Source organism: Pleuronectes platessa, chromosome 2 (assembly GCF_947347685.1).
Source record: "Pleuronectes platessa chromosome 2, fPlePla1.1, whole genome shotgun sequence".
In the NCBI taxonomy this organism is placed as follows: domain Eukaryota; kingdom Metazoa; phylum Chordata; class Actinopteri; order Pleuronectiformes; family Pleuronectidae; genus Pleuronectes; species Pleuronectes platessa.
Genome location: NC_070627.1, coordinates 5044217 through 5062739, shown reverse-complemented (window position 1 = coordinate 5062739; position 18523 = coordinate 5044217). Strand labels below are relative to the sequence as shown.

The window sequence follows — 18523 nt, the reverse complement described above, 5'->3', positions numbered from 1 at the left end:
TCTCTCTCTCTCTCTCTCGCCGCGGCTCATTCCCTCCTCGGTCTCGGGCGGCCATCTCTCACGATTGGACGGCCCCCCCCGCTCTTCTTGTGAGGGGCCATCAAAGTCCAGAGCCGTAACCCCGTGTGAAGGCGCTGGGACTGCATGGTAGGAAGCAATTAATTCCACGGCCAGAAAGCCCCATTAATTAGCCATCGCTTCTGGCTATTGCACGAAAGAGCCTTCACAAGCGGTAGGGCCACTCGGAGAGACATAAAAGATGCACCGGCACACCGGGTTATTAATGGACCCCAGGACTCCTGGCAGAGCACCGCTGAGGGCTGATTCTCCCTCTCTGTGTCGAGGCCTTGTGACCAACACGTCCACTCACACAGTGACACATGCTATTTACTGGAAACATGCCTCACTGGGCTTGGCTATCGTATGGAATGATGTAAACCAGTGCAGCTTCAGTATTTTGCTGAAGGAGGAGCTCGTATTCAGGTTCTTCTTTTTCATTTTGTGTGATGACTTGAGGAGGGAATGTTCCTCTTACTGATCTCAAGGTGAGGTCACTTTGACGTTTGACCCCTGACATGTAATCAGTTCATCTTTGAGTCCGAGTGACAACAGTTCAACATTTTTAAGAAGTTCCCCAGAGGCAGACTTTAGATATCACGTTCAAAAGGCTATAAATATGTTTTGTGAATCCATCGTGACTTTCACCATACTTTAGTAAGTTCACAGTGACCTTTGACCTCCAAATCTAATCACGTCATCCTTGAGTCCAAGTGAATGCTTGTGCCGTGTAATGAAATTCCCTTTGTGGGTTCAAACTACAGCGCGTTATCAAAAACATGAGTTCCCTGTGACCGTGACCTTTGACCAGCAAACTTTCCTCAAAGTGTTCCGGAGCTGTTGCTTTCCTAAAGATCCAACATGTGTGCATAAGGTCACAGTGACCTTGACCTTCGACCACCGAAATCCAATCAGTGGATCTTTGAGTCCAACTTGACGTTTGAACCAAATTTGGGGAAAATTCCTTCAAAGCATTCTTGAGTCATCATGTTCATGAGAATGTGACGTACACACACAGGAAGAGAAACAGACCTACAAACATACATATGGACGAACATGAAAACATACAAATCTATAAAACACACCAGAGGGAGGAAACGCAGACAGAGCACACGTCTCATCTGATCCTGATATTCACACACGGGGCCGAACTCCAGCACAGAGACATATCTGTGTTTCCCCTGAACCGAGGGCACATGCAGGATAAACACTGGTGTGAAGATGAGTCTGGAAAATGAGCTCTGTAATGTCTAATCACTCAGTAAATCATGCATGAGTACATTAGCTATTTGTGCCGTCCACCATTTAGGGACATTTCGGGAGCGCGGCACCCATTTCAAACCAAACAAGGCCACGGTCGGGTGCGTTGGAAATGCTGACTCGGCTGTGGGTCCCCCCCCCACACACACACACACACAGGGCAGGCCCGCCCCCGCCTGCACCGACGAGGAAACCTCCGCGACGGCACGCCATGCGTGAAATTAAATCAACAACTCCCTTATTGTAATTACATTTGGTTAAATGGGAAGGCAAAGTGTGGGTGTAAAACAATTAACATGTAATTGTCATCCTGACCAGGTTGGTGCTGATCTGTTTTCCCCGGGGATTCAACCAGATCCATCAGGACGCCCTCATCTCTCCCACTTGGTTTTAAATGGATCACAGAGTACTGTGGTGTGGTGATGGTGGCATGGTGGTGGTGTCACCGTGCAGCCGCGACCGCAGAGTAACACGTGATGATGGTTGAAGACTGAATATGAATATGTTTTTTACTGTATTTTCAGGAAAATCATTTAAATTGGAGCGGATATTGAAGTTAAATATTGTGGAACAGAGCAAAGTTTATCACATTTACTACAAGTCCCATTATGCAATCATTTAATTTTAAAACCTGTATTTTAAATGGGATGTGTAGGCGCCTGCACCCAGTTCATCTGCAATATTTAATTTTATTAAATTAATGTCTCTTCTCTTTGAATGCCCTGACTCTATTAAAGCTGTTTAAAACACAAACAAAGTCTGTCAAACCCATCAAATACACAAAATATCTTATCACAAAAATGTTATTACAAAAGACGTGTTTGACAAAAAAACTGCCATAATGATCTGACGCATTTAAAATTGGGATTGAAGATATGAATCAAACTTCCAGTGTGAATTATATCGTCCCACAAGCTGTAATGAAGTTTATGTGTAATTGATTATCAATATTTTAACGAGAGCAGTTGTCAAATTTGACATCATAATCTATTATTTGCATTAACCACTGTATGAGGTCCCTTTCCCAATGCATGCTGGGACGTCAGCTCCCCTGTGAACCAGTAGAGAGAACGTGGGGGTGTGAAAACAGAAGCTGCGTTTCCCAGTTTCCCTGTAGACAGCAGCGGTTTGTATATTAAATATTAGTCGTGTAGTTTTAATCATTTAATTGGTATTTATTTTAAATATTGGTGTTTTTATTCCACTAGAACACCAGTAGACCATTAGCTGCTCTCGCTGTGGGACTTTGTTTGTTTGCTTTTTTTAATCTTTCCCGTCTCCTCCTCACAGAAGATACTGGTGGTGGGGGGGGGGGGGATACAGAAAATCCCCTTTGTGTACTCATGATTTGACTGTGTACTGGTGTGAAGTGGAGCTCTACACCTGCCTTGGCAGCTGGGAAGTAACTGTGAGGACGTTAAAGAGGCAGGTATTCATTTTAAAGCTCTATTTACTCTTTATTGCCATTTCTTACACTGGTAACCTGTTGTGAGAGTGTGTGAATTACTTTTATGCACCTGCTCCTTTTATGACTGCTGCTGCTCCACGTCTACATATTCTACTGTTTGGTGCGTTAGATGAATACATGTGTGTGTTGTGATCGATACTTAAATTCTCTGTACTTCGATTCATTTAAATCTCGATTTCTTTAAACTTATTTATGTGTTTTTCATGTTTTAATATTGTGTAGACGTAGGACTGGCAAATAATGAATTTCACTCTATCATGCAATACATGTTTAAATATCTTTCCTCTGGGATTTCACTCTAAAACGAACTTTGATATTCAATTGGTCCACATAATCCAGATTTAACAGAAACATCTCCACGTTTAAATACACGCTGTCCATCATTCTAACAAAGATTAAAAGGGTAAAGATGGTTCTTATTCTCTCAGCAGCATTTGTTGATTTGCTGGAGACACACAGCAAAGTGTCAGGTCCGAACCCAACAGGAGCAAAGCCTCTGGATTCCTGTGAATGTATAGAAATTATTTATGTCCTGGCTACAGTGGGTGTTTCTCTGTGATCTCTCCCCTCTTCCTCTCTTTCGCTTCACTTCCCCTCAAACTCTTCTCTCTATTTCTTCTGACAGTTCTCGTTGTGTTTCTTTATTTTATCACCTTTCTTCGCACCTCAAAGTTTGCTCTCCTCACGCTTTGCTGCTCATCATGATGTTGATGAAGGAATTGCAGGATATGATTTCTGTTGGTTTTCTCTCATAGCTACCCTGTTATTGTGCATTCAATACTAAGCTATTCAAATATAATACGGGTTCATATATTCATGTTTTAATTTTAAACATACATGTAGAAGAGACGGTGAATCCTCAAGCCATCTGTGGATGACACATATGCTCCCACATTAGTGAGATGTCGGACCCTGATGGGTTTCACACAACTTATCTAACCTTGGACGGATGGAGGTTGTCAGGCAGGGGGTCAAATCAGCCTCTCAATATGTTGGATGCATTTTAATGTGTATTGAAAGACATTTAAATTTGTTAGAAAATAAATCAAAAATTTGTCTAATCAACCAAACATTTTGCGACCCCCCTGCAGTACCTCTGCGGACCCCCTAGGGGTCGCGGACCCCCTGTTGAAGACCTCTGATCTAAACTTTAGCAGAATTTTAACCCGTGTCTTAAGGTGATAAATGTTTTCCACATGTGTAATGTGGTAAGAAAGTGACACACACACACACACACACACACACACACACACACACACACACACCGTATACAGCGTTCTCTATTGAAGACTCGACAGATGCACTGAATGCTTCACACACCTCTGTGACCTAGCTGGTAAACACAGAGCGGGGGGGGGGGGGGGGAAGAACACATTGTTTGTCTTCCTCTCTTACAGTAGCGTGCAGGGATAGAGATCCTCGAGATACAAATTCTGTGAGGACAGTGGGGGAAATATATCTGCATTGGGCAAATGTATAAGGAAAATGTTCTTTAATGCCTGAAACGCTTAAAACCTCCTTGAGGTTCTCCGGGTTGAGCTCGAGTGTTCAAAGACATACACAAACATTTAATTGTGTCCTTTAATCTACTACAATAACTTCCTGTGAGATATCGAATGTTTCTGCGCTGCTGCTCTCGTCGATGGCCTCTGGGATGCAAAGAGCCACAACAACACAACTAGGAGCTGCACACACACACACACACAAGCGCAGCGTTGAGAGACCTATAGTGCATGAACAACAAACCCAGAATAAAATGTGTGTGACAAGGAAGAGGGCTCCAGGCGACACAGGGAGAGGCAAAGGGATGGGGGAAAGGGGGCCGGGGTGGGGTGAGGGGGGGGCTGAGTGTGCGTGCCATCATGGCCGAATCAGCAGATGAATGTCCTCGGTTGTGCCGTCTCTGCTTCTCGCCACGGGATGACAGCGTGCATTGATGAGCCCAGGAGAGGACGACCTCCCGTGCTGCAGCGTGGTCAGACTGAGGCCCGGGCGGAGCAGGGCGGGGGGGGGGGGGGGGGGGGGGGCGGATAGTAAAGAGAACTGTGCTGCTCCCTGCTGGGCAGCGTCTGGCCACTTCCACCTCCTCCATGATGAACTGGGTGAGGCTGCTGAGGCCGAGTGAGTGAAGGTATTGAACTGACGACCTCGTCTGTGACGCAACTCGAGTTTTCCTGAATGTTAAGTTTGTTTTCACACATCAGAGACTCGAGGTTATTAATTCAACACAGTTTTTTTTTTTTTGCCTCTTTCTCCAGCGCATCAACTCCACGTGACCCAGTTGAGAGTTTCTGCTCCATTGAGATTATATAAAAGGTGGAACAGATGAATGGTGAAGCAAACAGCGATGACGTGTCTGAGCCTCTCACTTAAACATTGTTATTGTGTTTCACTGCGTTACATCAGGCTGTTTAAATAGAAAAACACTTGGTTATCCTCTCTGGGTGTGAATGTGTGTGTGTGTGTGTTTCTGTTGTATGTGTGTGTGTGTGTACTTACGTAGTGCGATCTTGGTCAGGTGCAGCCGGTTGACCCAGGAGATCTTACTCAGGGGGTTGGGAGTGTTGAAGACCATCATGAAACTAACAGGACGCCCTGACCTGCAGGTAAACACCGATGGAAACACAAACACACTCAGGATCAGGTGCAAACACACAACACGTGTTTCAACAGGTCAGAGGATTCAACACAAATCAGAGGAGATGAAGAGAACACTGGAGTTTCCATGATTTGAAGAGGAAGGACGCGAGTAAAAGATAATAATACGTTTATTATAATAATAATAATGTTTTTTTCTTTTTGTCTTATATTTCAGGGTCAGATAATTATGTGTTTATTCATTACAGGTGATTTCTATTTGAATGGAGAATGTTAAAGTGTGATTGTGGCATTTTACAGAACTGGTTTTCATGAGTGAATCAACAGAAACATTTACAAGGACACCACTGTTCTGATATCAGCCGGAGAGGACACCAGTCTGAATGAGTCAACAGCATGTGTGTGTCTTCCTGGCTGGACGCGGCTTCAGGACGACTCACACACACACACACACACACCTGTGACTCAGCTTCCATTCCAATCAACAAGCCTGATTCACCGTGTGACCCCGGTTCAACCCACCAGTTCCCCCAGGTCGCCCAGTCACAGTCTGTGGTCCCAGCAATGCGGCTGCTCTCTGCCTCTTGCCTCTTATGATAGATTCTACTTCACCGGGTCTCTTTTTTCTTTTCCTGCAATTCTTAAAGTCCGTGCACCCCCCCCGCCGCCCTGCTCTGACACTTCCAGCCCAACTCTTTATCAGACGTCTGGATTGGAAACCGCAGTAGTTTGACTGCCTGCCTGCTGAGCTCCGTCATTAGGAGATCAGCTGGACTCAGGTAAACCTCAGTCCGCCCTGCTCACTGGAACAGAAACTCAGAACTCTACGTCCAGGCTGCAGTTCTTTCTCTCCTGCAAGTTTTCATATTAAAACTTCTCCCGTCTCTGCTCCTGTGTCTGCAGATAGAGTCCAGAGAATCAAAATGGTTGGTAATGAGTGTACTGCTGCAGTGTTTATGGTCATTGTTCGGATCATTGTGGAAAAAACCTGCTGGAAAGGTCAGCACATGTCATTAGATCATGTAATATGTTTATTATCATATTCAGTACGTCATTGAGCCGTATCTCTATTATTCCTCCTCGTTATCTTATTTGTTTCCTTCTCCACTCCTCACATTTATGTTTTTATATTCATTCGCAACAGGTATTAAAAACAGCGACCACGGTTTTGGTTTTATTTACTTTAAATGAAGGAGTGAAGGAAGTTTGGAAGCTCATTGACTTCTCTATCAACAGGGAGGATGGAGGGGGGGGGGGGGGGGCGGTGTTGGTGATGTTCTTCTTCAGAAAGTAGAAAAGAAAAAGTTCTGAAATTTGGCAAACTAGCAACAACTCTACCGAGGAACTGTACACACAGATATATAACGGAGCTCCACCCCTTCCCGTTCCCATTAGCCAGCAATGAAGCCGAAATATCGTGATACAAATGCTGCCATCTTGCACGTTTGGAGCCAGTGTCTGCGCTGTAACAATGGGGGGGGCGGAGCTATGGTAGCGAGGTCCTGCTGAGACGCTTGCTTGACCAATCGTGAGTCAGTCTGAGCTGTCAATCATGAGGTTTTTCTGGCAAATAACAAATTAAAACCAAAGACAAATTTGAGGCAGGATTTACGAGCTATACTGCAGCCGGCCACCAGGTGGCGATCAAGATGCTTTGGCTTCACTTCAGGGGAGCAGTCACATCGTCCATCTTAATTAATGCTCCATGGTAAACGCTCCATGATGATGTCATAGAAAGTGTTTGAGCCGAATCAGCGGCTACTGACACTGATCGACCGACAATCAACCAACTAACTGACAACTGAGGAAACTCCATCACTCACTCAGTCTCACACATGTTTCTAGGTCTTGCTGTTGCAGTCCAGCCACACACAAAAGGAAAATTGTATTTCTGACACAAACTCTGGATGTGCTGCATTAAAACAAAAGAGTACACAACCGTCAGACAAGCTGGGAACCAACAGGGAGGAGAACGCTTCCTCTTCAACCAGCAAGACGTCCTCCGTCAGACCAGGGTCCTGTCTGCTGGTAGCCTCACCGAGGTTCAGTGTTCTAATCCGAGGCTTTGTGATTCCAGCCCGTACGTCGGTGGGTTGTGATGATTACACAGCGGGGTCACAGCAAATTGCTTCTTGATGGGCTCCCATGCTTAGAATGCCACTAATGTGCGAGTTCTGCTGGGATCAGGCACAAACAGTACAGGCTCTGATAAGTGAGAGCTTTCCTATGCTGGTTCGAGCTCAGACAGAGTGGGAGGACAGAACTGAGCGTGTGTGTGTGTGTGTGTGTGTGTGTGTGTGTGTGTGTGTGTAAAGCATCATCATTGGTAACAAGAAGACAGTAGTTATGGATTTTTTGTCCATTTAGCGACAAAAGCAGTGCTCTCAGTCGGGGAAAAAGTAGATTTGTGGGTCAGTGGTTGAGGCGGTTACCAGGAAGCAGAACCAGTGGCTGCTGCAGGAGGACTCGAGCCTCTACTGGGTGAACTAGCAGGCCTCAGGGAGGGTTGAGTCCCCCTGTAATGGTCAAAACTTATTGGCTTATGTTGTGAATAACAGTGTTGACAAGACCTGAGAAAGTTCTTGATAAATATCAAACACAGAGAGAGAAGTGTGAGATTACGTGAAAACTTTCTGTGAACCTTCTCCAGCTAGAAACTGGGATCCAGTGCAAAAAGCCACCAGTTCAATCCCACTGCTCCTGATAATCCGTGATGTCTGATATTCTGAAATATTGATTCATGCATTAACCATAATCAAACTAATATAAATACAACTTAACAGGTTACCTGTTACAGTTCTCAAAAGACAGATGTTGTTTCATTCACACTGATTAATCTATGCTTGTGTTTCCATCACGATCCAGTGAGTTATTGTTTCACCGGGGGGGGGGGGGGGGGGGGTATCCGTCCTCTTCAATGTAAATCATGAAGGGAACACAGTTTGCTCAAGGCCTTACAACATGTTGGATCACACATCTCGGTGCTGGGATTAGCATTTTCCCCTATGTTGTGTATTAATGATTGTTTCTTTGTTCCAGCTTGTGTAGAAAATGTGTCACAAAAATTAAACAAAAGTGTTGATTTGTTTCTAATCGTGAACTGAACAATTAAAACTATTGAAAACAACTGAAAATGATTTTACCTTTGTTGATGTTTTTATTTGTGCATAAAGCCTCAGAACAATATCTAATTCATTTTTGGCGTGTATTCATTCAGGATGTGAAGTAATAAAGAATATAAAATAAAATTGATTTGAATATAAAACTGACCAGAGACTTCCGTTCACTTCTATCAGAATTATTGACATTTTTAATTGAATGTTTTTTAAGTCAAGGTGATTTATCGTTAACTGATAATTGTTCAGATATTCTTCAGGGTTTTGACAGTTCAGTCAATTATTAAATCAATTTCCAGATACGAGTGACTTCATTGGCCCAGACTGTTCGTTAGAGAAGCACACAATCAACTGTGATTGGCTCACGGAATCTATCACAGGCCACCGGGTGTTGTGTCTACTTCATCCCCTCAGTAACCGGTGCTGGGCCACAAAGCCAAGATGTAAACAAATAAATGTCACACACACACACACACACACACACACAGTGTGTTTTTATAGCCTGATCCTTCCAAGCAGCCCCCCCCCCCCTCCTCAAACACTCAGCTGTCTGAGACAGATTTAGCTCAGGTCTCACTACGTGCCAACATGAAATGAGACTTGGCCAACGCTGCTGCTGTGAAGCACAAAATCTGTGAGACAATATTTGTGATGCATTGATGAGCGAATACATTTTTTTGTGTACAAACAAGCTATTGGTTTATTTGTTTGTTCATATGTGACAGTACTCAGGTCAAATCCAATGCTATTTCCTCTGCAATTATTATTTTGTCTTATTTCCTGTCTAATAAATTCCTGTCTAATAAATTCCTATAATAAAGATCCAACCAGCTCTTACAGTTATTCTTCAAGAAAAGGTTACACAACCTGAATATCACAAGGGATGGCCAACACATAAAGTGTTACATGAGACACAAAATAAAAACTCAACTTCCACCAATACCAGAGTCAATAATTAAAGGGTCTAAGAATTCAAGGTCTCAGCCGTCACTTTAAACCAACAAGACTCTGTTGAAGCATCACTGTGTAACTTTTAATGAAACACCAGTATACCTGTAATTCTAATGGGTGCTGTGAGTGATTGCTTGGCTTTCATGTAGAGAATATAAAAAGCCTTTCAATGCATCGTGCAGAGCTCTGACTGCATCGTCCCACTGTGAAACACAACTGAAAGGTGGAAATTACCCATGATCCTCGGCTGCCTGAACAAAAAAGAGCGGCTGCTGCAACAAATTTTACCAAACTTTGTTCAGAATTCTTATTATTTGAAATGTTTCCTGGAGATAAACATTGTATTTAACTCAGCGACGTGCCCAGCTTGGGGTTTTTCAAAAGTTAATACTTTTTTTAAGAAGTAAAAGCTACTGAAAATATATTAACTACAGAAAGTTTTTGTCCATTTTAGGTTTACTCAATTGTACCCTTTTGTATTTTACCCGTTACACAACGGTTTGTGCAGGTCGTGTGTCCAACCTGTTGCAGGAATCTGTTACACACTTCTCAGTGGAGATCACACCCGGTCACCACAGATACATAGAGCAAGAACAGATGCTTGGGTTAAGTTGCCTAGAAAGAGGCTATATAGAAACATATAAACCAATGTCCTGCTTGTTAAATCCTTGTCTCAACATTTGCCGGCTGTGAGTCGCCTCGTTCGACCAGCGGTGTTTAAATATCTGACTCTCTGCTGTCGACTGAAGTAAAAAAATAACCTCTTAAAGATTAACAGGCTAAAGTGAGACGGGCAGCGTGGCCCCGGCGTCAGCGGTGACTCAGCCGGTGTCTCTGCATCGACAGCAGCACTCCGCTGTCCGGATTGATCAGCCTCCATCGGAACTACCAGCAAGCTGTCGAGTCAAGGACGAGCTGTCCTCTTCAAGCACTAAGTAGCTTTCTGAAATAACGGCCATTTCTCAGTCACCTGTTCCGCGGGGATTCAAGGGGGGGGTAGTAGAGAGACAAGGGAAGTCGAAGGGAAGGGGGGGGGGGGGTCTGCAGACACATGTAATGTATGTACGTAACAATCAGACCTCATCAGACATCATTAGAAGGTAACTGAGACGGAGAGCGCTGAACAGCCTGGAGTTCTGCCACTGCAAATTCATTTTCCTTTCATGGAGGAAGAAAAAGAAAACGGCTGAGACAGACACACAGAGAGAGAGAGGGAGAGAGGGAGGGAGGGAGAGAGAGGGAAGGAGGGGGAGAGAGAGAGAGAGAGAGAGAGAGAGAGAGAGAGAGAGAGCGAGAGAGGGAGAGAGGGAGGGAGAGAGGGAGAGAGGGAGGGAGAGAGAGAGGGAGGGAGGGGGAGAGAGAGAGAGAGAGAGAGAGAGAGAGAGAGAGAGAGAGAGAGAGAAAAGAGAGAGAGAGAGAGAGAGCAAAAGAGAGAGGGAGAGCGGGAGAGAGAGAGAGAGAGGGATTGCTGACAGGAACAGAATAAAGTAAGATCTCAAACTTCCTTGACGTGCTGAAAAAGTGTGGATTTCTCAAAGAGGTGTAATTCAAACCATTCACTGCTTAAATATAAGCAGAGGCAATTTGCCGAAGACAGAGGAACCCCCCCCCCGTCCACCACCCTCCCCCCCGTCCGCTGACTGACAGCCGCAGTGCAGGTGTGGTGTGGTGAACTAGACTGGCTGGCAGAGGGGAGACGAGGAGAGACGAGAGTAAAGGAGGGATTGTAACGAGTGAGGGAAGGAGGTAGGAGGAGAAAGGGCAGAAAGGGACAAGGAGGCGAAGCGAGGAGCCAGGCCCCCGGTTGAGAAACGCGAGCGGGTCAGTGCCGAGTAGAACACGCGTCACGCTAATGCACAAGGACGAGGCAGATCCAGCAGCGAGCGCTGAGTGGCAGCCTGTCAAGCATCTCATCCTCCGGCTCAACCTCCAACCCTCGGCACAAGCAAACGAGTGCTCTGCAGAAAAGTGAGACGAGGTGAAGGACACACTTCGGCGTCTCCTCTGAGAGTTTGGTCGTCCCGTCCCGGACAGATTTGACAAATGTCACAGGTGACGGAGCTAAAGTGGATTCAGGACTGAGTTTGATTCATGGAGGGAACAAACAAGGATCTCCTCAGGTGGCACAACAACGAGCCCTGGAAATAACACAAGACTGAACCGCTACACAAACACAGACTCACTGATACAGATAAAGATGGATGACATGACTGCTTCCCAGAAGTGTCTTGATCGCCCCCTGGTGGCCGGCTGCAGTATCGTTCATAAATACCCCATGAACATCTTCTATAAGGACATCAGGGGCCTCAACAGATAAGTAATGTAAACTCAGCATCTCCGTCGATACTTTCACCATCTTTGCAAACATCGTTAGCAACTTTTTCCTCACAAAAAAAACGCCACCAGCAGTTAATCTGGCAACATAAGCTGCTTTCAGACATGTGCTGCAGTCGGTCTGACCCGGTGGACCCCCCCCCGCCCCCCCCGCCCCCCCCGCTGTGTTCCTCATGTGAGAGAAGGTGAAAGTCTTTCTGTTCAAGAGAGTCGAGAGTTTTCAACTACCTCCTCCATTCCACACATCGTCCATTAACACTCTAGCACCTCTACAAGGTTTTGACCCGGGCTTGTTTTTTTTTGTGGTCTTGTAAAAAACAAAGTGCAGTAAAAAAAAAAAAAATAATTCCATTAAATTCAAAGTACAAAGGTTTATTTTTATTCTATTTTGCTTTATGAGGTTCAGAGTATCGGCACCCTACAGACAGACAGAAAGAGGACATAACCATAAATCAGCTCGCTGTATTAAAATGAATATAGGGACAACAGCATGTAGGGATATACCATTATACACCTCCTCAGTGAACAAACTAAAGGGGCTGAGTTTCCCAATTAGTTTTGATTCCTGGAGCAGGAACACAAACTTTTCCAGTCGACCAAAGGAAATGTGTCGCGGGTGCCGTTCAGTCTCAGGCTCACTGCACCTGAGAATTGGGTAAAAGTCGAGGAACGTGAGAGCACAAAGAAAACACCAAGTCTGAGAGATATAGGTGGTGTTAAGGTGGGGGTGGGGGGGGGGGGGGGTACCCAGTGCTATTCAGATGCATATCACAGAGACTACAGCACCAGAATGTGATGGATGTTATAAGGAACTTCTTGAGAAGAGCACTTTGCAGTCCCACCGTGAGAAGATGTGGAATGCAAGTGTCAGAGAGTTCTTTTAAATTGTCAAAAGGAAACGTATCTAGCTTTGCCAGTTTCCTGCTGATCCGTCCAGTTCTTTTTGTGCAATCTTGACCACAAATACACAAACTGACAAGGGCGGGGGAAACACAACCTCCTGGGTGGAGGTAACACAACCAGACAACTGTGTGCATGGCTGGACATCGCAGGAAATCATTTCTCCCTGATTTCGGGAGGACCAACCTTTGAAGTGGTATCCCACCATGCACCTGTCCACAGCACAGCCCTGCTCATACATAAGTGATGATCAGAGAAGCCCCTCTGCAGTCCAGGCACTGACCTGAGGTCATAGGGATTCTCCGGAGCGGCTCAGGGAGCACGTCTGTTTGGACTCTTCATCAGAACAAAACCAGAAACGGATTCCAAACCAGTCGTACCACTGAAACTTTAATGGTTGCCATTCGCCTCGCAGGCTCCGTGGAAAAGGCCGGGCACAAAAAAACAAAACAAGGCTCCAGGCTCCAGGCTCACAACCCTGTCCCTTCATGTGTGCCGTGCTAGTGTGAGACGAGGATGAAGCAACAACACACATTTGGTTAAACTATGAAATTTGAACTGTGTATCTATCACTTGCTGGTGTGGCCCCGTGTGTTCGTGGCTGCTCCAGGAGACGCAGTGAGAGAGGATGTTAATGAACTGCTGTCACACGGGGGCCGGTGCCTTTGAGGCAGCAGTCAGGATTCCCCCCACGTATCCAGTGTGTGTGCAGAGTGGAGGCTGTGATGTGCTGCCTGACTGCAGAGAGTCGCTCAGGGCCAGACAGGAGAGGAGCGACTCAGTGCTGGGGGTCCCTGCTGCGGTCCCACTCGCACAGGCAGGGCAAAGGCTCAGATCAGTGTGTGTGTGTGTGGGTCTGTGTGTGTGTGTCTGTGTGTGTTTTCCTCTTTGTCTGCGATGCATGTTCACTCATGTGCAGATGGATGTCAGCACGAAACATGTGTGACTATTTTTAACGTGCACATTGGGGTTTGTGGAAGCTCCTTGTGCCCTCGACAATTCACTACTTACTGATGTTTGTAACACAACAGAGAACGATGGCCAGTGTGTGTTTGTGTGCTCGCCTGTGTGTGTGTGTGTGTTTCCTCTTTGTCTGAAATGCATGTTTACTCATGTGCAGGTGGATGTCAGCACGAAGCATGTGTGACAACATGTAACGTGCACATTGGGCTTTGTGGAAGCTCCCGTGTGCCCTCGTCAATTCACTACTTACTGATGTTTGTAACACAACAGAGAACGATGGCCAGTGTGTGTTTGTGTGTTCGCTTTTGTCTGTGTGTGTTGCTGAGAGCGCCGGAGCCAGTCCGCCCGCTGATCTCTCCTTCAATCGGCCACCTCTTCACCCTGGGTAGTGTCAGAATGGTTTGGGCGCCCGCTGTGCCACCTGTCAGCCCCCCCCCCCCCCCGACTCCCGGGCCCGGCCTCAATTAGATTCCTCTCACACGAGGAGCAGGATTGACTCATTGTCCCTGCAGGAGCCTTCTCTCTCTCAGCTGACATTGTTATCGCTCACCTCTCCACGAAAAAAAACCCTCATCTCCAAGTCTGATTTCACCACAGAAGCTGCTCTGCATTATTTGACTTTTAAATCTTTGCCTGGACGTAGGGGGCTCGGAACCCCCCCCCTGTCACTGCTAATGACATTATCACAGAAACCCAACTAACAGGGTACCCCTCGAAGGGGGAATTTGGGGACTTTCACGTGAGCAGGACATCTGGCTCCACCAAACATCTGAGTAAGCAGATCGGTCCTGCAGGCCCGGTGTGACAGCCGAGGAGGAAGCTGGGAGATGTGGGAGAAGTGATCTGCACAGCTCTGCTGCTCAAGCTGTCACTTTGGCTTGGCTTGGCACCGTCAGATTCTCCCTGGCTCTGAAGCATTAGGCCAACTCCTCTGACTGCCGCTGCCCTGCCGGCACCGAGCCAGCTCTTTCATGGGGGAGCTCCATCATCACCCTCACTCTCTTTCTTTTTTATCCTCTCCTTCTCCTGCTCAGGCTCTCAGCAGGACTCGGGCTTATTTCTGTCCCCGTTCTTTTGTCCTCCCCTGCCTCTCTCTCTCTCTTATCCCCTCCACACCAGAAGCCGCAAAATGGGATCCATTATAATTTACCATTATTTACAATTTCCAGTACCAGCCGAGTACTCTGAGGTGCTCTCCGCTCTCCTCTCTCCATCTTTGTTCCTCTGGAGTATGTGTTCAGTCTCTTTACCCACCAGGATCCACTTCAGCATGTGAAGATGAGCACTTTAACATCCTCAGCCTGAAGGCCTCACCTGCCTGAACAGTAATTATGTGAGAAGCTGAGAAACACTCCAGCTTCTTTAGTTTGGACTATGTTTACATGAACAGCAATATTCTGACTATAGACTGCATTTCTGTTTAGACATTAGTAAATCATGAGCTTCTGGTAGAATATTCCATCAATATTCTGATTTCAATGTTACAGAGCAGATGTCTGATTATGTCTCATGTCAACATTACGTTACTTCAAATCCAGGAAATGCTGTGAAAACTCGACATAACGCAACAGTCAGAAAACAACACCTCTGAATTAAGTGATTGCTTATTCCAGGTACAGCCTTATGAATGACAGAGAACTATTAACAAATAACTTATTTATCTAAAGTTTCTCTTGTGTAGTAAAGAGGACAAAATGCTTTATTGTTCAATAGTACAGGTGAAACTATAAGGATCAAAGTCGAGCGGTTCAGAAACACAATGGAACAACGTGTGTCTCATCTGAATCCAGCCAAAGGAACATTTTCTGAGCGGTGATAATTATTCCATCCATGGACGGAAGGGAAATGAATTATTTGAGTCGGGGTAATTACCGGCTCGTGACAGAATAAACTGTCCTCGCCTCTGATTTGCTAAAGGTCAGGGTGTCCTGTAGGACCAGTGATAGAAGTGCATGTATATAACCACAGTGTCCTGGACTTTAATTCCCCTTCTCCTATATTTCATTGTACTATTTTTTCCACTGTCTAAAAAAGGCAAAATACCAAAACAGTAAGAACATGTTTTTTTTTATGTATACATTGCATTTAAAAAGCCTGGCGTCTTGTTTGATTGCAGCTTTCTGCCAAAATACATTATTAAATCGTTTTCCTGATTAGTCTACACAGAATAACCCATTACTAGAATACCACACCCACTTAAGATTGTGCTTTGATCTCTCTCAGTTCTTCTCGTCATCTTTGAGATGTTTCTAAACCCGGATCGGAGTCGACCTTCTCTACTTTCCACTGATCCAACATCAGAGCTCAGAGAGGACATTGTGTCGAGGCACAGATCTGCAAATGAAATCTGTGGTATTGAAGTTTCCCAAGAGCACAGTGGGCTCCATAATCCTGAAATGGAAGAAGTCTGGACCAACCAGGACTCAGACAGACGAGTGACCAAGAACCTCACTTTGTCTGAGCTCCAGAGATCCCGTGTCCTGACTGAGACCAGTCCCAGGCTTCATGTCTCATGTCCCCCCCCCGGACACGACTCTTAGAATTGAGGCCAGACAGTTCAGTCGTGGTTTCATCAGAGCGGAGGATCTTGATTCTCACAGTGAGAGTCCTTCAGGATATTTCATGTGCTCGGCCGTGAAGCCCTGATCCAGGGAGTGAGGCACTTCACTGAGGGCCGTCCTCTTTGGAAGGTTCGGCCTTTTCTAACCAGGATCTCTGGAGCTCAGCCAGTGAGACCATCAGGAGAACTGTGCTCTCGGGAAGCCTCAGTGCAGCGGGATCTTTCTGTAGCTGTCCCCAGATCTGTGCCTGTTCCTCTGAGCTGCTCCCTCTATGGCAGGGCTTAGTTTCAGAAACAGATTTCTATCCCAGAAATATCACAAACGTATTCAAGGTAAAAGGATGTGACCTTGAAGAACCCATCACATTTTGATGCGGATTCAGTTCAAGTGTTTTTCCTTTTTCTGATTTCTTCAACAATTTCATTCATTTCTAAGATAATAGTCAGATGTGCAATTTGTTGCAGATCCAATAAAAAATTTGGATGGAGTGAATTTAAAAAGTGGTTTCATAAGAGGACTGTTCAGCCTTGGAGGAGATTTGAGTTTTGAGTAGTTTGAAAACATTTCTTAAAAGTCAGTTTTTGATTCTGATTGTACAACGATGAGAGATGAGTGTTTTTTATTTCTCTATTTTAGTTTAAGGGCTCAAAATAATAGTCAGATTTGTTTCTAAAGGAAGTTACGCGCACAGGGAAATGTTTTTTCGTGTTGTAGTTGTTAACTTTTTGTGTTTTTGCTTCTCTGCTCATTTGTGTCTTGGCCAAACACTCGCAGCCGATTTCACCTCTTTCTTTGTGTCTGAGTGTGAGATGCTAGCACTCACTTGTCTGGCCTGCCGGGCACCTGCAGGCGCAGGCGACACTTGTTGGCGCTCTGGATCTGCTCCTCTTTCATGCGAATGAGCCTCTGCAGAGCCAGGCACCAGTCCTGGGCCACAGTGGTGTTCAGGTTCTTTGACGGGGGAGAAAACACACACACAGTTAAATCCTGGTCGCCGAGCAGAAACACAAGCACATGACATGCATACTGAGCGCGGGGCTCCTCTGTAGATGCACTCCCTTGTTAATGGTCTCACACGCGGACTGAGAAACAACCACACACACAAGCACACACACACTGCAGGACATTATTCGAGGCTACACAGTTGTGGTGTTTTTTTTTTTTATCCCCTCCAATGTAACGCAAAATTCACTTCCAACACCGGCCTCCATTTACCAGCAGAACCCGGTCCCTCAAGTCAAACAGAATCAAATCAATTCTCCGAAGTCAATGAGCTGTGCAGAAGAATTTCGTCTATTTGTTCAGTGGACAATATTATAACGGGGGACGGAAAGTGAAAATCCGACATTTAGTGCCGGGCCGATATCACTTCTCCTGAGGACATTGTGCTAATTAAGCGCAGGAAGGCAAAGGTGCCACCATTAGCCTGAGAGGCTCTTTGGTGATTGCTGGAGTGTGTGTCTCCCCGGCCGCGTTGTGTAGCGGATGGTTCTGTTACTGTGTTGGCGGCGGGGGGCTACTGGGACGTGTCCCCATTCGATTGCTGCAGGAGGTGGAGGGGGGGGGGGGGGGGGTCTGGTTTCCTTTACAACACAGCAAAGGACTCGTCTGTGGAGTGTATCAGAGGGAACATCTCACTCGTACCAGACTGACACTGGTGATGAGCAGATAGATGGCAGACTCCATGCTTTCAGAAATTGATGATTCAAGCGAGGCTGCACTTTGATCACATTTTAAACATCCAGAATCCATGGTGCAGATAGAGAGATTTCCCAGTGGTTATCTTTGTACCATCCAAACTTGATCTCCTAAAGTTTTTGCACCGACTCCGGCAGTTTGAATGAACTGTGCACATTTCAGTTTTGTATCTTCCGTGGCCTGTGTGCGATTCTTAGACGTGTCCCCAGGACTTTGGGGCTATCGCGAGGTAAGCTGCAGTTAACAGGATCCACTCCATATTTCATAGATCTTCAGTCAATATCTCGGGATAACTGGCTTGTGAATAATTTGTGATGCTGAAATCAGTTTGTAGAGGAGAGAACAGCTCGTTTGAAGGTCGGTCAGTAAACACACTTCGCCAATTTGAGCGAGAGCAGCTTTTATTTGTTGTTGCTTTAAACCTGAGAGAACAAAGCTGTCCTGTGTGGAGTTGTGTTAAAAGGGATGAACTGTGAGTCGGACTGAGGCCCCCTATGCCTGAGATCTCACATTACATGTGGTGTGTGATGGGCAGGAGCTAAACATGGAGAATAGATCCATGGGCACCATTAACCCTTTCAGGCATAATGCAACATATGTGTTTACCTCTAAGACGT

General features: G+C 45.8%; 1 protein-coding gene across 1 annotated transcript in view; it reads right to left on the bottom strand.

Annotated features, from left to right (window-relative positions):
• LOC128459815 (rho guanine nucleotide exchange factor 10-like protein) overlaps positions 1-17894 on the bottom strand; it is a gene marked incomplete at its 3' end in the record, with an annotated part of 43953 nt that extends 26059 nt beyond the window's left edge. Inside the window, 3 exon segments of the mRNA XM_053444723.1 lie at positions 5285-5385; positions 17032-17159; positions 17853-17894. Coding sequence (XP_053300698.1) covers positions 5285-5385; positions 17032-17159; positions 17853-17894 — 271 coding nt within the window.
• Between the last annotated feature and the right edge of the window lie 629 nt (positions 17895-18523).